Consider the following 20,599-nt stretch of genomic DNA (forward strand, 5'->3'; position numbering starts at 1 on the left):
TGAAATTATTTTAAGAGGTCAATATGAGTGTATAGTACCTACATCTTTAGTTGGAACTTGTGTTTTAGCGTGTATTTTCAATCATATGCAAATGACTTAACCTAGCTTTGGATAGATCCAGTTTAGGGGAAAGATTTGCTCACATTATGGTTTTGTGTTAGTGAGTTGGCTGTTTTCCAGTTCATGTTGGTGATAGGCTTTCCATTTCCTGTTGTGACCTGTTGGTAATAATTTTCAGACTGCTCAGGAAGCCAGATTTGATCTCTGTGGTGGGTCAGATGCCAGAGCAGCATCCTGGGAAGCTGAGCCACTGTCACTGCTTTGTGGAACTTTCAGCTTAGTTTCTAGTCAAACTCTTCATCAGGGACCTAAAATATGATAAGGGTTAGCATTTACTGAGCGAATTCTGTGGTTCAGGACCTTTCTGAAGTGGTTTTGTGTATTGTCTGAGTTCTCTTGTCAGCTCCTTGGAGTTGGTACTTTGATTTTTCCCATCATGCTTCTGCTGCTGCTAAGTCGCTTCAGTCGTGTCCGACTCTGTGTGACCCCATAGATGGCAGCCCACCAGGCTCCCCCATCCCTGGGATTCCTCAGGCAAGAACACGAGTGGGTTGCCATTTCCTTCTCCAATGTGTGAAAGTGAAAAGTGAAAGTGAAGTCGCTCAGTCGTGTCCGACTCTTAGCGACTCCATGGACTGCAGCCCACCAGGCTCCTCCGGCCATGGGATTTTCCAGGCAAGAGTACCAGAGTGGGGTGCCACTGCCTTCTCCTTTTCCCATCATAGAGACGTGGAAACTGATGCATAGAGGATCTGATTGCCTTGCCCCAGGTCTCAGTCAGTGTCAGAACGGAGACTGAAGCCTGACAGTGTGATTTCAGAGCTCTTGCTATCAGTGGCTGCACTTCAAGGCAAGTAAGACTCAACAAAATACTGGAAGAAAAGGTAGGGTGAGAGAGATGGTATCATAGGTCCATTCATTCTTCAATATAAAAGTAATGTAAAATCATTGAAGCTCTGGAGTACCCTTTCTTCCACGACTCAATAAGCTGTTGTGTTCTTTTAAAATTATACTTTCATATGTGTATTTAAACATAGTAGCTATGATACATTTTGATTCTTAAAGATCATTGTTCTTCAGTTAAGAATAAAATGAAAGGTGAACCTACATGGGGAAACTGCCCATTTGCATTGCTGAAATATAGAGAGATTTGATCTGCAGCTTTGATTGGAACGAAGTCAGGTAAACATATTTCTTGCCCTCATGGGAAGTAGTCGAACAGTTTGTGTCTCATAAAGTCATGAAAATTAGCTTTCAAAGCGTACGTCTTCCACAGCATCTTATTGTTGGGTTCTTTACCTTTTTGCTTGTGATAGTCTGAGCTTTATCCTTGTGTCTGTGTATGTGTGTTTCCTTATAAAATCATCTGGCATTTAACTTTTTTACTGGATCTAAAAAATATTTTGAATCTAGGAAATTTTTTTCAGAATAGATAGCCTCTTCCTTTAGCAGGTTATGCATTTAGTACTTTTTCAAAGAAAAATACAAAAGGTGCAGTGATTTAGACATGCAGCTATCTTAATGGACAGTAGGATAAAATATCAACAAATGTTACATTGGGAGGAAATCAGTTTAATTATCATTTCTTGTAAGTACTGACTATTTGTATCAGGATGCATTCTTTAATCTGGTGATGTTCCGATGCGATCTACGTTTCATGATGTTGTAAGGGATGGAGGAACCGACCCTTTGTAAAATACATTTGAGAAACTGTTAGTAAGTTTTGTTTCTTCAAGAACCTTTCTGTGGCAACCCACTCCAGTGTTCTTGCCTGGAGAATCCCAGAGATGGGGGAGCCTGGTGGGCTTCCATCTATGGGGTCGCACAGAGTCAGACACGACTGAAGTGACTTAGCAGTGGCAGCAAATGGCATCTACCCGCAGGGTTGTCCTGAGCATTCCATATAGACAGGTTTGTACCACCTTCTCACGCACAGCAATAGACGTGCAGCCCCTCCTGGAAGCCCTCAAACATTAGTCTCATCCCCGTGCCTTTGCTCAGGGTGCCCTCCTCTCTGATACCATCTCTGACCTGGCCCTGTCTGACATCTCTACCCGATGCTTCTCTGCCCTCCTGCCAAGGGGACTCCTGCCTGAGATCAACCCCAGAAAGCAAGACCCAGTTTTGTTGTGTCACTGTCCCTCGTGGAGTGTGCTGATTGTGTTTAAGTAGTTGTATTTTGGCACCCTTGGGTGTCACAACTATCTTTTGGTGTGGTTGGCTTTGAAATCATGACTTTTAAAGGGACTGAACTTTAGGCTCTGGAAGCAGTAAGCTGCTAGTGAGGCGTCGGTCTCTGGGAGCATCCAAACAGCACAGACTGAAGACTCCCTTGTGGAGGGACAACTGGCTGCCTTCAGGGTGAGTCTACATGGCATCTGCAGGCTGGAAGGCCCTTGAAGGCAGAAATTCTAGGAAACCGATGATGAATCTTGGTGTTGCCATTGCCAGAAACAGAGGAGGAACAGAGCCTCATCAACTTAGATGAATTTCCTACTTGTCTGGATGATGATAGACTTGTGTCCATTGAGGTGAGGAACCATGAAGCCAGGAGGCTCAAGGGTGGGTTGACCTGTGGTGTTTTTGGAGGAGTGAATAAAAAAGTAGAAATTCCAAAAAAAAAAAAAAGAACCTTTCTGGTGCTCTTAGCCTTGACATTTCTAGAGGGGTGTGTTTTATTACCAAAACTTATTTGCCCATGGGCCTTGTGTTGGACCTGTGTTCTGTGCGTGAACTCTCATCCGCAAGTCTTTGTTGCCTCCCTGGCTCCATAGCGCGGCTCGTGCTAGTGCTCTCGCGCCAGCTAACTGACCTCTCATCTATGCCCCAGTGAGGTCCGACCTTTTTTTTTCCAGCTGTGTCATGGTGGCTTGTGAGACATTAGTTCACTGCCCAGGCTTTGAACCCAGGTCCCCACCAGCACTGGAAGCTCTGAGTCCTAACTTCTGGACCGGCAGGGAATGCTCCTTCCCCCCATTTTCAAGATCCAGGTCATGTATCTCTTCCAAAGAATGCTTGTCATCATCAGCTGCAGTGGGATGTAGTCTTCTCTCTGAACTCTTCAAACAGTTCTGGTGTCTTTTGTGACGCGTGTCCCCTTTTATTATATGGATACTTACAAATCTGTAGGAAAAAGTTAGCATATCCCTGAGGACAGTAGGAAATGTAATTTATGCCATCAATCAATAGAAATTTTGTTTGTATTTTATTTTTTTACAGTTTCTGGTACATGAGTTGCTGTTTTATAAGTTTCAATAAAGGAGTAAGTGATTCTGTTGAAATTCATGGTCACATTTTAATCTTGGACGGGTATCTTGCTCATTTAGCTCCTGAGAGGTTTCTACCGGAGAGCTCCGTGGGGCCAAGTGGTAGATCACTCAGGGTCCCCTCACTGCTGTCATCGATCCTGAGACTTCCGCTCATCTCTCTGGTTGCTGACACCCGGGATTCTCTTTTCTCCACTCCGGTTGTGCCTGCTGTTCTGTCAGGTGGCTGACAGACGTGCCGTGGAAGCTTAGCCATGGCCCTCAGCCCTACCCAGTTCCCTTGATGAGGAGCCAGAACCTTGTTGGAGTTCTGAAGAGTCAGTGTGCCTCCCCTCAGCTCTGGGCCCCTGAGCCGCATGTCCAGATTCTCCCTCGTTCTGCTCCCCAGCCCCCAGTTCTGGGCCGCACTGCTCAGTGTGTGCAGTTTGGGGACCACATCGGTGCTCAGAGTCACCATCCCCTTCTCTAGTCTGGCCTTGATCCTACGTTTGGAAAGCACACTCTGGTGTTCAGGCCTGTAAGCTTCAGGAGATGACGCTTTGTTCCTTGCAGCTCTTTTGAACCAATTAATCAAGCCAGAAACCAAGCAGGTGTCTAGATTTTCCCTTCTCCCTTCCTCGCATTTTGTTAGTTGCCATGGCCTCCTCCATGGTCCTTACAGCCCTTTCTGCTCTGTCATGTCACTGAGGCTCAGTGCAGTGATGCCCTCATTGTGTTATACTCAGGGTTGCTGAAGGGTCTCCTGGAGTAAGGGTCCCCGGACGCCTCCCCAGAGCTGTTCTTCAGTCTCCTGCCCTTCTCGTCTGTCCTCCACACTGCTGCCGTGGTTGTCTTGTTAAAGTTCACTTCTGATCAGGTGACTTCTCTTAAAAGACTTCGTGGTTGACCATGTGCTGACATGAGTGAGTGAACTGGTTCCTCAGCAGAACCCAGGAGCCCCTCCCTGCCTCTGGGTGCCTCCCCAGCTACTCTCTAGTCCCCACCTCTTACATAAGCTACCTGAGCAGGTTGTATTACGCTGCTCTTTTCCCCTTCATTGCCTGGTCACCTCACGGTTGGCCTCGTTAGCTCATCCTGAGCCTGCGGTGCTTGTGTCCTCTTCCGGTGTTGGCAGACTGTCCCAGGCAGCAGCTTGTTCCTGTCGTCACGTGTACTTGTGTGCATCTCCTGTGTGCATCTCCTGTGTGCCTCTCATATCGAGTGTAGGTACATGTGTGTCTTTCACCTTCACCGCCTTGGGAACAGGGACCTCTTCTTACTCAGAACCCCGGCACATGCTGGGTGCTCAGCAAAAAGTTTGTCAAATACATCAATCAGTAGCTCGGAAAACTGACTTTGCCTACAAGGTAAATGGTGATGCTGTAAACTGAGATGGTGAGGGGGGAGGACAAGCTGTGTTCAGCTTAGGTCTTGTTGAATTTCAGTTCTCTTCATATGTCATCCAAGTACAGATAGATCAGTTTGTTATTCACACCATAGACAGTTAATTGATCCAGGAAAATTCTGTAGATACAGATGGACTATCCTGAAATAAATATGGGAAAGCAGAGGAACTAGAATAACAAAATTTTGGAAATTAAGAATCAGGTGTGAGAAATCAATCTCTCCAATGTCAGGAGCTCTAGTAGTCAGTACTGTGTCATTGCTGTACGTGTAGAAACACAGATCAATGAAACAGAACAGAGAACTCTGAAACAGATTCACACAAATAAGCCCAACTAATTTTTAACAGAGGCCCCAGAACAATTCAGTGGGAGGAAGATAACCTTTTTCGCAAATGGCATTGGAGCAATTGGACATCACACATCCAGATACAAGCTTCAGGCTGTGTCTTACAACTTATACAGAAATTCACTCAACATGGACTACAGTTGTAGTTTAGTCACTCAGTCGTGTTCGACTCTTTGCAGCCCCATGGACTGCAGCATCCCAGGCTTCCCTATCCTTCACCATCTCATGGAGCTTGCTCAAACTCACGTTCATTGAGTCAGTGGTGCCATCCAACCATCTCGTCCTCTGGACTAGAGTTAAATATAAAATGTAAAATTATAAAAATTTTAGGAAAAAATTTAGGAGAAATCTTTGGTAGATTTCCTAGAGTTGATGCCAAAAGCATAATCCTTCAGGGAAATATTGATAAATTGAACTTCATCAAAGTTAAATACTTTTGCTTCGTGATAGACCCTGTTAAACAGACCAGCCAATGTAGGAGAAACAGGTTCGATTCCTGGGTCAGGAAGATCCCCTGGGGGAGGAAATGGCAACCTACTCCAGTATTCTTGCCTGGGAAATCCCATGGACAGAGGAGCCTGGTGGGCTACAGTCCATGGGGTCACAAAAGAGTAGATACAACCTGGCAACTAAACAACAAACAAGACCCTGTTAGAAAAAAGAAGACCAAGCTACAGAGTGGCAGAAAATATTTGCAAACAACACATCTGACAAAGGACTAGTATTTAAGATATATATTCTAAAATATGAAACTCAGAAGGAAAACAATTCAGTTAGAAAACTGGGAAAAGAACAATCATATCGCTGAGAAGGATATGCAGGTAGCAAGTGAGCACTTAAAATATGTTCAACACTTGCCGCAGGGAAACCCTGTTAAAAGAACCATGAGCTACTGCAACACACCTGTCAGAGTGGCTAAACAGAACGCCACCGAGTGCCGGTTCGGATGTGGAAAACCAGGCTCACCCAGACAGCGTGGGGAGGGATGTTAAACTGGCCGTTTCTTTAGGAGCCAGATGTGCATATGGCACAGTAATGGCAGTCCTTGGCTCTTATCCCGGAGAAGTGAAGACTTTAAGTTCACAAAGAAATCTGTACATGGGTATTTACTGTGGCTTTGTTTGTGATAGCCCAAACCTGGAAAAGAGCCAGGTGTTCTTCTGCAGGTGAATGGCTGAACAAATATACATGGCATCTGTGTCCGGAGCACGACTCCGCCATAAAGACGGAAGGACTGCTGACAGACCCCGGCCCCGGACGGCTCTGCAGAGTCCTGCCGGTGCCGAGTGGGCAGCTCGTCCCAAAGGCGTGGGCCGCACGGCTCCATTTGTGCAGTGCTCTTGACGCGGCTGAGTCACGGAAATAGAAAGCAGGTTGTGGGTCGCCAGGGGTTAGGAGGCGGTGGCTGTAGAGGCAGCAGGAGGGGTCCTTGTGAGGGGAGGCCCTGTGTCGGTGGCACAGCGTGACCGTTGCGGGTGCTCAGGGGTGGCGACGTGGGAGCTCTTTGAATTCCTTACTGCAGCTGCGTGCGAAATCACCATTGCTGTTCTGTCTCCCAGTTGTGTGCGACTCCTTGCGACCCATGGGCCACAGCCAGCCAACCTGCCTGTCCCTCGCCATCTCCCAGAGTTTGCTCAAGTTCATGTTCATTGCATTGGTGATGCCGCCCAGCCCTCTCATCTCCATTGTCTCCAAGTAAAACGTTTAAAAAAGTGAACCCCTCAGGTGCGTGGTGCTGTGCAGAAACGGCCGCAGCCAGGCCTTGTGTCGCGCTCCGGGGGCAGCCAGCCGCCAGTTACCCCTGGAGCAGGGTGGCGCTGCACCTGGGCTGTGCGCGCTGACCTGGCCGGGGCGGCCGGCCCAGGCGGCCGGGTGCTGAGGCGGCTTCCGTTATGGCAGGCGACTTTGCAGCGGTTCCTGCAGCTCTCCGTGTGTCGGTGTCCTCACCTGTGAAATGGGGGTGACAGAGCCTGAGCTTCAGGGCTGTGCTTGTGGTTAGTACAGATACTCAGTGAGCTTGTAATGTGCTTAGGGTGGTGCCTGACGTATAAACTCTGCTGGAGAGTTTGAGGGTGCTTGAGATGAGAGCTGAAGGGCGCATAGGACTGTCACCTCCGTGACGAGGGGAGGGCCCGTTCCAAGCCCAGGGAGCAGCTGAGCCTGGGCAGGCACCGGGGCAGCCTCCTAGGGCCCAGAGGAGGGTGTGTGTCTGGGAGAGGCCTGGCTGCACGGGCTTGTCTGCTGTTGAAGACTTTGCTGGCAAAACGTGGTGAGAAGTGATTATGGCCTTAATCCATTGGTGATGCCGCCCAGCCCTCGCATCTCCATTGTCTCCAAGTAAAACGTTTAAAAACGTGCACCCCTCATAGGTGCGTGGTGCTGTGCAGAAACGGGCGCAGCCAGGCCTTGTGCCGCCTTCCGGGGCAGCCAGCCGGAGAGGTGAGCGTCAGGCCTGCCCTGGGGAAAGGCTGGAGAAGAGGTGCGCGGGCCAGGGTGGCGGTGTGCGGTCACTGAGCAGGTCCTTGCTGCGCACCGGTTTCCTCCCTGGGGATTTTTCTCGGATGAGCTCTACTCTTCATAGCTCTACAGGAGTATATTCGCAAGTCACTGTGTCTGTTAAAATGATTTGAAATGGTTTAAAATATGTTTTTGACGGTTTAAAAGGAAAAATAAGACTGTAGTATTCATTTTTTTTATATGCAGAATTTCAGTTGCTGTATTACGGTTTAAATAGCCTTTTGTGATCAAGCCTGGGGATGGAGTTTAGAACCTAAAGCCGTTTAACACTGGTGTCCACATTCCTTCTGTGTACTTACTTTATGCTTTCATAGATTCTTGACTATTTTATAGCAGTGTTGTGCAATAAAAATAGCTGTGCTGCAAATACAAGCCACATGTATAACTTCCAATTTCTTAGTAGCCACATTAAAAAGAAAATGGTGAGATTAATTTTAATGATATATTTTGTTTAACCCATTATATCTCAAGTATTATTCTGCACACATGTGTGTGCTTTATATGACTCTGTGACCCCATGGACTGTAGCCTGCCAGGCTCCTCTGTCCATGGGATTGCCCAGGCAAGAATATTGGAGTGGGGAACAAGAAAACAATACTGGAGTGGGTTGCCATTTCCTCCTCCGGAGGTTTTCCCTGACCTAGGGATGGAACCTGTGTCTCCTGCATTGCAGGCAGATTCTTTACTGCTGAGGGACTGGGGAAAGCCCATTTGTTTCATCATGGAATCAATATAAAATTATTAATGAAATATTTGGCATTCCTTTTGTCATGAAATCACAGGAATCCAGTAGATACTTCATCTTAGCGCCATGTTTCAGGGCTAGTGGCTGCTGGTCAGACAGTTCAGCTCTACAGGTTTCTGGGTTAATCAGAATAGTTTTTTAAAGTTGTTGAATTTATAGAAATAGGAACCCACACAGACCTGATTTTAATAAACTTTGAAACAGAGTTGGTTGCTCTTTTTACAGAGAAAGCTGTGAAGTTTAGGTGTACCAGAGGTGTTCGTGAAATGAAGTTTTATAAACACTGTGAAAGGGTTAAGTTACAAGTTATCACTAAGTGTTTTCGAGGGACTTCCAGGGACAAAACGGAGGAGCTGTGTTGGTACTTGCTGATGGAGGGCCCAGGACACAGTTTTACTTTTGCGCAAGTTCTCAGTGATGGACGGCCTCTAGCAAATTAATGTCCATTGACGTATGTTATCACAAGTATTAAGCGCTTACAGTGTGACCATCACGTGACAAAGTGAAGAATAGTGTCTGTGTTCTTTGCAAAACCTTAGTGTATGTGCTTTGCTGCATCAAAGTCAAAATGACTTTTGAATTGTTAATGCTTATTTTTTAAAAAAAAAAAAACGTTTTAGTTAGCCACAATATTGAATTTGATCACCTTTGTGGACACTGCAAAGTTCTTAGCATGAACAGTTGCTGCTGCTGCTGCTGCTAAGTCACTTCAGTCGTGTCTGACCCTTAGCGACCCCACGGACTGCAGCCTACCAGGCTCCTCCATCCATGGGATTTTCTAGGCAAGAGTACTAGAGTGGCTTGCCATTGCCTTCTCCGAGCATGAACAGTTATTTTCATATTATTCTAACATTTACCTTGAAATAAAACTCTTGTTTTAATTAATACATTCTAACAGATCTCTGTATAATAGGCCATCTTTGGTAGAGGTAATCATGAAACATCAGTAAAGTTGCAAAGCAGTAAATATTTAAAATTTTCCTTGTAACTTAGGTGCTAGTTTTTGGTTATTCTACCACGACCAGATTAGCATTGTTGTCGAAAGGCCTGTTTTATTGAACACTAAATACATCTCTCTTTTTTCCTGCTTGATTAAGTCAACAGTCTGATATTTGATCACTGTTATCTGTGTATTATGTTCTTCTTACTGTGTAAGAGGGCTTCCCTGGTGGCTCAGAGGTTAAAGCGTCTGCCTCCAATGCGGGAGACCCGGGTTCGATCCCTGGGTCGGGAAGATCCCCTGGAGAAGGAAACGGTAACCCACTCCAGTATTCTTGCCTGGAGAATCCCATGGACAGAGAAGCCTGGTAGGCTTCAGTCCACGGGGTCGCATAGAGTCGGACACGACTGAGCGACTGAACGGAACGGAACTGTGTAAGATGTTCAGGCCAGAGCTCTCAAGCTTCACCTTCTCTTAACTTCTCTTTAAGTTAGGTAATTTATACATCTTTTAAAAGTTGTTGTTGTTCAGTTGCCCAGTCATGTCCGACTCTTTGCGACCCCGTAATTATTAATTAGAGGTTACTTCTCCCCCACCCTAGCCCCACCTGACCAGAGGAGAATGTCCTGAGGACTAGAGAGTGTCTTGGCCTTCCAGTCTGTGTGCTAGGTCTCAGCGCTGAAAGTGGACCGTGCATAGTTCCACTCACCTTTCCTCATGTGTGCGTTCATCGTGATAGCTGACACATCTCGTTTCACCAGGCTTACTGGATGAACCGCTCCTGCGATTCCAGCTTTCAAGTCCCACCCGCAAACCTTTCAAACCTCTCGCTAGTGTCTTGCTCACTCATTTTGATGTTGAGCTAGTAGGTAGATGCATTTAAAACACCAAGCTATTCAGGAATTACATTGTTCTTAAAGTATGGAGTAAGAGCCCTGAAAACATGTTCTTGCATGTTAATTCTCTTCTGGGAAGAAATGCAAATAGTGACCTATTACCATATTTTCATGGCTTTGAAGCTTTAAATTTTAAAGTGATGAAAGGAGAATGGAATTTTACGGATGTTTAGATGACATTACTTTAACACTAGTATTTGCACCTGGTGTGATATCCAGAAGGGACGTAGTGTCTCCCTTTCATACCTGGTGCTTCAGCCACTGTTCCATTCTCCTGTGGGCAACTTGGAATTCTCTCCAGAGGTGGTCTGTACACACATAGCCAGTTATGTGCTTCAGGCCAGCCTCTACCACAGCCCCCATTCTTTGGGGGGATGCCCCACGTATACCGTGGTTGTCGTTTAGTTGCTCAGTCGTGTCCAACTCTTGTAACCCCATGGACTGCAACCCGTCAGGCTCCTCTGTCCATGGGATTTTCCAAGCAAGAATACTGGAGTGGGTTGCCATTTTTCTTCTCTAGGGAATCTTCCCAACCCAGAGATTGAACCTGTGTCTCTTGCTTCAGCTACGTTGGCAGGCAATTATTAAATGATCCCCAAAGACTTAACCCAATAGAGTTAGCTATTCTTGCAGTGAACAAAGTTAGTATTTTTTTTAATATGAGATCAGAAATTTTCTTTAAATTGTTAAAGTAGATGGTTTTTATTATATGTTGGGAAAATGTTAAAGCCATTTCTTGCCCCCCCCACCTTTTTTTTTTTTTTTTTTTTCAGATAACCAGACAGCTAAATGGAGTCTGAGCAGCTGTTCCATAGAGGCTACTGTAGAAACAGCTACAACAGTATAACCAGTGTGAGTAGTGATGAGGAGCTTTTAGACGGGGCAGGTGTTATTATGGACTTCCAGACTTCTGAAGATGACAATTTGTTAGATGGTGACACAGCAGTGGGTAAGTTTGACATTACAGCTCTTAATATTTGTCATCATGAATGTCTACTGATAGACACTGCTTTATTGAGGTTAAGTTTGGGATGACTTTTTGTTGTTTTAATTTCTCCTTATTTATTTGGCTGTGGTGGATCTTAGTTGCAGCATGCGGAATCTTTCGTTGTGGCATGTGAACTCTTAGTTGCAGCATATGGAATTCAGTTCCCTGACCAGGGGTTGAACCTTGAGCCCCCTGTATTGGGAGCGTGGAGTCTTAGCCATTGGACCACCAGGAAAGTCCCTGTTTTTATTGTAATTGCAGTGATTCATGTAACCATTGTAAAGTGTACCATTCATTGGAATTTAGTCCATTCACGGTATTGTACCATTACCACTGGTGTCTACTTTTCATTTGTTGTTTAGTTGCTCAGTTCTGTCCAACTCTTTTGCAACTCCATGGTCTGTAGCCCACCAGGCTCCTCTGTCCATGGAATTTCCCAGGCAAGAATACTGGAGTGGGTTGCTCTATTCTTCTCTAAGGGATCTTCCCTAACTCCGGGATCAAACATGAGTTGCGTGCAGTACAGGTAGATTCTTTACCACTGAGCCACCAGGGAAGCCCAAAAGAAAACCTCATATACGGATAAACTTAAAAATTTCAGTATAATATACTGCAGAGAGGTACACAACTGTAGTTGAAGCAGAAAAGCAAAACTTATGGGGTATATATTATATATAGAGAGAGATGGAGACATACAGAAAGAGATTTATTATGAAAGATTGGCTTATGTGATGGTGGAGGATGAGAAGTCCCACCAGCTGCCAGCTGCACAGTGGGAGCTCAAGAGAGTTGGTGTTGTGGTTCCAGTCCAGGTCCAAAGGCCTGGGAACCAGGAGAGCCAGTGACTTGAGGCCCAGTCTGCGCCTGAGGGCCCAGGCCCGGTGGTACTGATGTCCGAGGGTGGCTCCAGCAAGAGCAGAGTTTTCAGTCTGCCAGTTCAAATGCTCATCTCTTTGGGAAAGGCCCTCACAGACACACACAGACATGATGTGTGTCTGTAATTTACTGGCTATCTGGGCATCTCTTTGCCTAGCCTCGTTGATACATAAAATTAGCCAGCACAATAATCACCATGTCATAAGCATGGCAATTAATGAATTTCTATGAAGTAGTTACACTCATAATACCTCAATTAAGAAATAAAACATGACCAGTTTCCCAGTAATCCGCCCATGTTCCCCCTTCCAGTTTCAGAGGTAACTGTTATTTTGATTTCTGTCAGTACAGATTACATTTGCAGGTATTTAAACTTTATATAAAAGGATTTATACTATATATACTCTTTTGAGTCTGGTGTCATTTACTTGTGTTTTAATTCATCTATGTTGTTGAGTATAGCAGTAGTTAATTTATTTTCATTGCCATGTAGTGTGCCATTTGTAAATACACTTCAGTTTATCTGTTCTATCCATCATATGTTGTGAAACACATATAGGTTTTTTAAATTAATTTTTCTTAGATTTTGGCTATTGGCAATAATGGTGCTGAGAATTTTCAGGTACATATATTTTAGTGCACGTCATGTACACAGCTGTGTAGGATCTATCCCTCAAGATGGCCTCTTAGATGATAGATGTGTGAATGTCAGATCCTGTCAAAGGTGGTGACAGTCTTTACATTGTGTCAGCAGTGCATGAGAGTTCTGCTGCATCACGTCTTCACTGATACCTGATGTTATCAGTTTAACAATTTTGGCTCTTCTGATGTGGGTGTGTAGTCTCAGATTTGGGGTTTGATTTACATTTGCCTAATGGCTTATGAGTTTAAATGCCTTTTGTGTGTTGTTTGGCTTTTTAGATGGTGTCTTTTGAAGTGCCTGTTCACTCATTTTGCCTAAGAGTTCTTTATGCATTCTGATTGAGTCCTTTGTTAGATTTATGTATTGCAGATGTCTTCTCTTGCTCTTAATAGAATCTTTTGATGAAGATGCTGTCAATTTTAATGAAACCCAGTTAATGTTTTCCTTTATTCTTTATACTTTTCCTGTTCTGTGTTAAGATAGCTTCCCATACCTCAAGGTCAAGAAGGTATTCTCTCCTTATCTCCTGGAAGTTTTATTTTTTGTGTGTCTCTTACATTTAGTTTTATAATCTAACTGCAGTTAATTTTTATATGTGATGTAAGTGTTCAGATTCATTTTTTCCTATATGGATAACTATTTGGCCTGTATATTGAAAAATCTTCCATTTTCCAGTGTATCAGAGTGACATGTTTCTCATCTATCATGTGGATGTATTTCTATAGGTCTGCTTCTGGACTTTTTCCTCTGTTACATTGAAATATTTGGCTATATTTGTACCAACACCCAGGTGGCGCTAGTGGTAAAGAATCTGCCAATGCAGGAGACTTCGAGTTTGATCCCTGGGTTGGGAAGATCCCCTGGAGGAGGGCATGGCTACCCACTCCAGTATTCTTGCCTGGAGAATCCCCATGGACAGAGGAGCCTGGCAGCCTACATCCATGGGGTCTCAAAGAGTTGGACACGATTGAAGGGACTGAGCATGCATGGACGTACTGAAACCCAGCATATATATGAGTTTTGTATTTTGCATTGGTTTTATGTAAATGTAATCCATTCATATTTAATGTAACCACTGATATATTTAGGTTCACGTCTACTGTCTTTCTATTTCTATTTGTCACAGTTTTTTTTTTTTCCACCTTGCTTCCTTTGCCTTCCCTCCAGTACTGTTGTGGATTCTCTTATATTTTGATGGGTTACTCTAGAGATTATAGCGTGTACTCTCATTAGTCCCACTATAAACTAGTACTTTTCTTTCTTGACATATTTGTTGTTGTTATTCAGTCGCAAAGTCGTGGCTGACTGTTTGTGACCCCATGGCCTGTAACCTTCCAGGCCCCTCTGTCCGTGGGATTTCCCAGGCAAGAATATGGAGTGGGTTGCTATTCCTTTCTCCAGGCGATCTTCCTGACCCAGGGATCGAACCCACATCTCCTGCACTGGCAGGCAGATTCTTTGCCACTGAGCCACCAGGGAAGCTCTTTGGACATATAGCCGGCACCTATTTATTCAATGAGTGAATTAATTACAAATAAAATGAGTCATCAAGCTTGGTTATATGCCTTCATTTCATTCATGATAGCTGAAGGATCATATAAGTCATTTGACAGAGTTAAAATAGTGGAAGAATTAGGATGAAACTTAAAGTTGGTGGATTCCTTCCAGTTTTCCTGGTTGGGGTGGTATAAATGAGTGCTTTTGCCAGTTCACGGGAAATGTGAGGGCCTTAGGATATTTTAGCCCCATTCCTTCCCTCCTGTTTTTTGTGCTGTTGTTGTCTGCCATTTTAATTCTTTGTATATTTTAAACTGCACAAGAGTGATGTTGTGTCTTGTTTTGATACCTGTTTAGGTTTCGCAACTTTACTTTGTCCGGTGCTCTTTATTCTGTCCTGCATTTTCGTGTTTCTGTCTGGGGTAATTATCTTTCTGCCTGAAGAACTCTCATTAGTATTTAACTGCAATCTGCTAGCAGTAAGTTCACTCAGTTTTTGTACAAGCCTTTGTTTCATCTTTATTTCTGAAGGATATTTTTGCAGCTGTATTCCAGTTTTACATTTATCTTTTTTGAACACTTCGAAGATATAATTCTCATGTCATTTGCCTTCTGTTGAGAAGTCAGTTGTCAGTTGTATTTTCCCCCCACTCTGGCTTCTTTTAGGCTTTTTACTTTGTCTTTGGTTTTTCTGAAACTTAAGTTTAGCATAGTGTGCCTCAGTGTAATTTTCTTTGTGTTTATTCTGGCTGGAGTTTAGCACTTCCTGAATTGTGACCTGTTGTTCTTTTTAATTTCATTTTTGGATGATTCTGACCTGGTGTCCTTAAATGTTTCTAGTATTCCCCCTCCGCTTTCCTTTTAAGACGCCAGTCGCCTTTGTGACATCTTTTCACTTGTGTCTCTTATGCTTTCTTCTATATTTTCTTTTTTTAATTTGGATACTTCACCTTATTGGGGTAAATAACAACGAAGCTGATAGATAGCTGGATTAAGTATTATGTGTGGTTTTATAAGAAGCAGCCCAAAGTGGCTTCACCCATTCGCTTTCCCACCGCCAGTGACTGAGAGCCCCCGCTGCGCCCGTTCTTGTCAGCTTTTGATGCTGTGTCCGTGTTCTGGATTTTGGCTGTCATCACAGGTGTGTAGCGCTATCTCTGTTTTTTGTCAGGTTTTGAATTTCAGTTATCAGCCATAGAATTCCCATTTGATTGTTTTTAAATAGACTTCCGTGATTTCTGGGTATGTGCTTTCTCTCACCTCTGTATTAATCGCCTGTTTGAAAGCTCATGTCTGAGTCTTCTCAGGTCAAGGTCACCTGTGAGTCTGTGTCTTGCTCTTTTCCTCTTGGTCTCCGTCTTTTGGCCTTGACTGCAGATGGGCTCTGTAATTCTTATTGAATGCTGAATGTTGTATGCAAATACTTACAGGTGCCCTGGTGAAGGTGATATCTTCAGCAGAGTGTATTTAGGGTTTTTGGCAGACGGGTAGTCTCGGAGCCAATTGCAATGATCCCATCAAAGATGGAGAGAATTTGCAGCCTGGTTTCAGGCTTCCTGAGGTTTAGTCAGTTTTTCGCTCACTTCATTTTTAGGGCAGAGACCTTGAGGGCCTAGGAGAAAGCCTGGCGTGTTCACGAAGGCTCTCAGTCTCTGTGTGCCTGGCTGAGACTGATGGCGGCTCTGCTCACCGCTCAGGTTCTGAACCGCTGCTCTGTGCTTGCTTCCTCAGCCTCTCGCTCCTGAAGTCTAGGAATTGTAGCTGTTTGAAGAGAAAGGCATCACGGAATGAAGTGTTGGGTCTCTTTCCTCCAGGATGCCGGCCCCTTCGAGTCCACTCCCAAGTGCTTTTGTCTGTGGCCCCGGGAGGCGGGCGGGAGCTCCCAGCCGGAGGGCGCCCTCACGGTGCTGCCGGAAACCGGAAACGAGGCCCACAGACTGGGGCCCACAGACGAGGCTGTCAGGAGCACCTGTTTGACCCCTTTTCACAGTGTTGGCGGTTCAGGTTTTCGCTGCCTTGTATCTTGAATGTTTGATTTAGAAAAGCAACAACAGCGTTTTACTGTTATTGGTCATTCGTTCTCTTTCTTGTTGGATTTTTTTCCCCCTAATTTTAATTACAAGGTTATAAACCAGATAAACACATGTATTCATAATTTGAAAAATCAGGTGAAATTTAGCAACATACCCATTTTTCTGAGTTTAAGTAGCTCCCTGGCCCTTTAAATGAAGCACTTTAGAAACTCAGGGTAGTGCAAAGACATTGGAGGACCAGCTCTTTGCATCTTTTCAGGATTGGTGATCTCTTCATTTATAGTTTTTCATAGGAGAGTGTGTCAAGTGAGAAGGAAGGAGAAAGGGGACAAAGAAGAATTTTCTTTTGTTATCATTATTTTTTTTAACCAGGAAGGATAATTTTCCAAAAACCCCGTCAGTAGACTTCCTCTTCTGTCACTGGCCAGAACTGAGTTACATGCCCACACCTAGACTGATCACTGACTAGGAGGATTACGGACTGGTTAGAACAGCCCTGATTTGTTCCCTGCGGTTAGGCACATTACCAGCCACACAAAATGAAGGTTCTGTCAGCAAGGGAGAAGTAGGAATGACCAGGGGTAAGCAGCTGTTAATGCTTTCCATGCAGAGTATGTCCTCAGAATTTGCCTGGTTGAAGGTGCAGGTTGCGGAACAGCAGTTGACAACTATGTAAGTGTAAACTTGGGTGGTTACAGGTTCTAAATGTTACATCTCGAAGAAAGCGTATTACTGTTAATTTTTGAAAGTTTTTTGACGTGGACTATTTTTCCAGTCTTTATTGAGTTCGTTACAACATTGCTTCTATTTTACATTTTTGTTTTTTGGTCGTGAGTCATGTGGGATCCCCAACTAAGGATCGAACCCACACGTCCTGCATTGGAACGAGAAGTCCTACCCACAGGGCTGCCAGGAAGTCCCCAAAAGAATATTATTTTGATACCTGTTTAGAATTGTGAAGAGCGCTCTAGAACAGGAGATAATGCAGGAAGGCCCAGTTGAGAGAAAAGGGATTATGTTGTGAGACAGCGAATGTCCCTGGTAGGATTGGTGCTAGCTCTTCTTTCAGCAGAGCGGACGTGGTTCTGTTTGCGGGAGCTGGGGTGGGTCATCCTGGAGGAAGTGCGGCCCCAGGGAGACCTCCCCATCTGGGCCGGGACAGGTGTCTGAGGGCAGCAGTCATCTCTGTGTCTGGAGCATGGAAGTGGACCGTGGGGCACGCGGTTGGGTGTTAAATCTTCTTTGACCTAATTTCTCTTTGGAACACCAAAACGTCATCAGTCACTAGAGAACTTTTGGTGTCTGGCTTGTGTGTTGGCCAGGAGCCTCGTGCTCATGGGCTCTCCAGTTGCAGCCCTGCACGTGCATCGTGGCTCTGCTGGTTGCTCGCTGTGTAGCCCCGGCCGGTCGCGTCGCCGTAGCGCTTTCCTCTGACCTCGCAGTGGCTCTCCTGTCTTCTGTGTTCCTTCCCCTTCGGGTGCCTTAGGTGCTGTCCCCCAACTTGACCAGTTTCCTTTTAATTTAGCATGAGGTGAGGTGTTGGGAACATTCCTGGTGAAGAAGGAATTCATAGGGCCTGGACTCCATCTTAGGCCTGTTCATGCTGATCATGCTCGGCCACCTTTCCTATGGACTCTGAACTCTGTGTTTAGTGCCTATAAAACCGACAACAGAAGGATAAGACCCACTCCAGACAGGGAAACCTTGAAGATCGTATCTAGGTTACTCATCGCCTAAGAGAAAACATACACTAATCACCCCTACCTCCAGACAGGGTGTAAATTTTTCTGTATCTGTTGGAGTGTAACCTCGCGCTTATTGATTACTGGCTAACTGTTTGACTGTTTGAGCACATGAGCACATAACACATGAATAGTGGGGTTACTGGGGCTGTATTTTCCTTGGTTTATGTAAGTCTCAAGGAATTTGGAGTGGTGGGTTCAGACACATACACATGGGGTATAAAAGATTTTCACAAATGCTGGTCGGGGTCCTTGGCTAAGAGGAGACTCTGCCTTGGGCCTGCTGGTGTAATAAACTGCACTCCACTATCTGCATTGTCCTTCTGAGTGAGTTTGTTTCCCAGAATGCGTGTCTACAACACTGGTAGTATCAAAAAGGAATATAGCCCTATCTAAAACTAGAATACGACTCTGGACTAGGATTTAGGTTGCAGAGATAAACCACTGTGGAGTCCCCTGACTCCAGTGAATAATCGAGTTACTTACATGTTGCATAGCTCTTGTTTTGAAAATAGCTTAAAGAGATGGACCCATGGATCTCAAAGATGAGATCAGCTTTATCTGCTCACAGTGAATCCTGAATGATACAGAATATGCTGTGATTAAAAAATAGAGCTTATCCATGATGATAATGATGACTAATGGTAGTATCAAAAGTCTAAACTAATGAAAAGCTGAAAAATTAAACTTGATGTGTGTTTAAGTATATTGAGTGAGTCACTTTAGTCTGTAATTCAAATTCTGTGGAAAATGCAAAATTTTTCATTACAAGTAGAAGGAAGAAAGGGCCAAGATTTTGTTGTCAGAGTTATATTCATTAAAGAAAGCCATATGGTTCTTGATTCATTGAAAACGAAACACACAAGTGTTCCTCTGCACAACTGCGCGTTATTCTTAAATGTACTGGCCTCACTGGGAGTAAGAAAACTGAAAACTAGAGTCAGCCACTGTTCAACAAAGTAACTCTCAGTGATTAGTTTGTGTTGATGACGGTAATGAGTTTAAAGTTTAGTTTCTTACATCCCTTTTTATCATGTGTGAAGTGTGAATAGTGTAGCTTATTTGTTGTGTCAAGAGTCCCTCCCGAGTTTCTGGATTGTTTGTGAATAGTAGTGTCACAGTCCACGGGAAAGCGTGTGAGGAACAGAAGCATCCACAGGGCTCACTCCTGACCCCTCCGTGTCTGTTGTTGTTGTGTGGTTGCTGAGTCATGTCTGGCGCCTTGCCACCCTGTGGATATAAAGAACATTAAACATTTGGAAATACTAGATCAAATGTAAGCCGTTTGTTTCTTTCCCAAGACCGTGGGGCACATAATCACGGGGTCTAAATGCAGAGACACGACATGTTAACAGATTGTTGTGTTCTCTTTCACATGTATACCACAAGCTCAGCCTCAGAACTCGTAGAGCTCGCACAGTCGCATAGCACACGGGACTGCAAGGTGGACCATCAGTTCTGGTCTTGCGTCCTGTTCACCTCTGCTAGAACTTCCCTTCCCTTCTGAGCTCTTACAGAGAGTCCAGCATTTTCATTTGAATGGATGTAGCTTTATTCAGTGGAGAATGCAGTGGCACCCCACTCCAGTACTCTTGCCTGGAAAATCCCATGGATGGAGGAGCCTGGTAGACTGCAGTCCATGGGGTCGCTGAGGGTCGGTCATGTCTGAGTGACTTCACTTTCACTTTCATGCATTGGAGAAGGAAATGGTAACCCACTCCAGTGTTCTTGCCTGGAGAATCCCAGGGATGGGGGAGCCTGGTGGGCTGCCATCTAAGGGGTTGCACAGAGTCGGACACGACTGAAGCGACTTAGAAGCAGCAGCAGCAGCAGCTTTATTCAGAATGTTTGTGTTTGGGTCGCGTGTCCCTCTGGGTGGCATGTTCACCACTACTGTCTACACGAGGGATTTCAGGGGAGGAGTCCTGGGCAGTGGAGGCTGAGGGGCCAGTCCAGGAACTGGCTGGCCATTTCCTTGGATGCCTCTCAGGGTTTCGCAGACCTCACAGTCCAGGGTCCAGGCCTTAGTCCTGCAAACCTGTGAGCAGGGCATTAGCTCCGCCAACTGAGCTGTTGCTTAGAAGTGGATTCATATTAACCAGGATCTTAGATCTTGTTAGATGAAAACTGCTAATGTATTTACACTGAGAAATATACTGATGTTTTACTACTTTTGAGAGAAAAGACATAAAGCACCATATAAGGACACACAGAAGTTAGTACTTAACATACGTTTTTGAGAAGGATGGAGCAAAAGGGAAACAGGTTGAAATGCAGGAAATCTAGAGATGAATGTGATCGGTGAAAGCTTAACAGGTACGTACTTTCTGAGGGGAGACTGGGAATTTGACTCTAAGCTTTGTAGTGGTGAGTGAAACTAGGAAACCTATTTAGTTTAAGTGATTCTTGGTGTTTATGAGAGAAAAGCTCAGTGTTTCTCAGCGGATTCCCTGTTACTGATTTTAAGATAGTCCATTTTTGAGTGACATGAGGGAATGATTCCTTTCTACGCGCTAAGTTGATTTTCAGGACTGTGGTTGCAGTAAACAGCAGTGGTTTTCACAGGGCTTTCTTTTGTAATAACATCCATTGACATCACCGGCTTGAATCACAAGGCCTAATTCCACGAGGGCACTGTTACTATATGGTACAGGCATCGATTATT

General features: G+C 44.7%; 1 protein-coding gene across 4 annotated transcripts in view; it reads left to right on the forward strand.

The window, feature by feature from the left end:
- The window catches only part of CLCN3 (Cl-/H+ antiporter 3), a 90,990-nt gene that overhangs the window by 1,542 nt on the left and 68,849 nt on the right, over nt 1-20,599 (forward strand). For 3 of the 4 annotated variants that reach the window (XM_055428004.2, XM_055428009.2, XM_055428006.2), the window contains exon 2: nt 10,929-11,104. The exons of the other annotated variant lie outside the window; for it this stretch is intronic. In XM_055428004.2, the coding sequence (XP_055283979.1) occupies nt 10,945-11,104 (160 nt within the window). In that variant the 5' untranslated portion in view covers nt 10,929-10,944. The remainder of the gene's footprint in view (nt 1-10,928; nt 11,105-20,599) is intronic. 4 annotated transcript variants of the gene reach the window in all.

The sequence above is a fragment of the Moschus berezovskii genome, chromosome 7 (genome assembly GCF_049115385.1).
Source record: "Moschus berezovskii isolate FMDL1 chromosome 7, NW_MosBer_1.0, whole genome shotgun sequence".
Lineage (NCBI taxonomy): Eukaryota > Metazoa > Chordata > Mammalia > Artiodactyla > Moschidae > Moschus > Moschus berezovskii.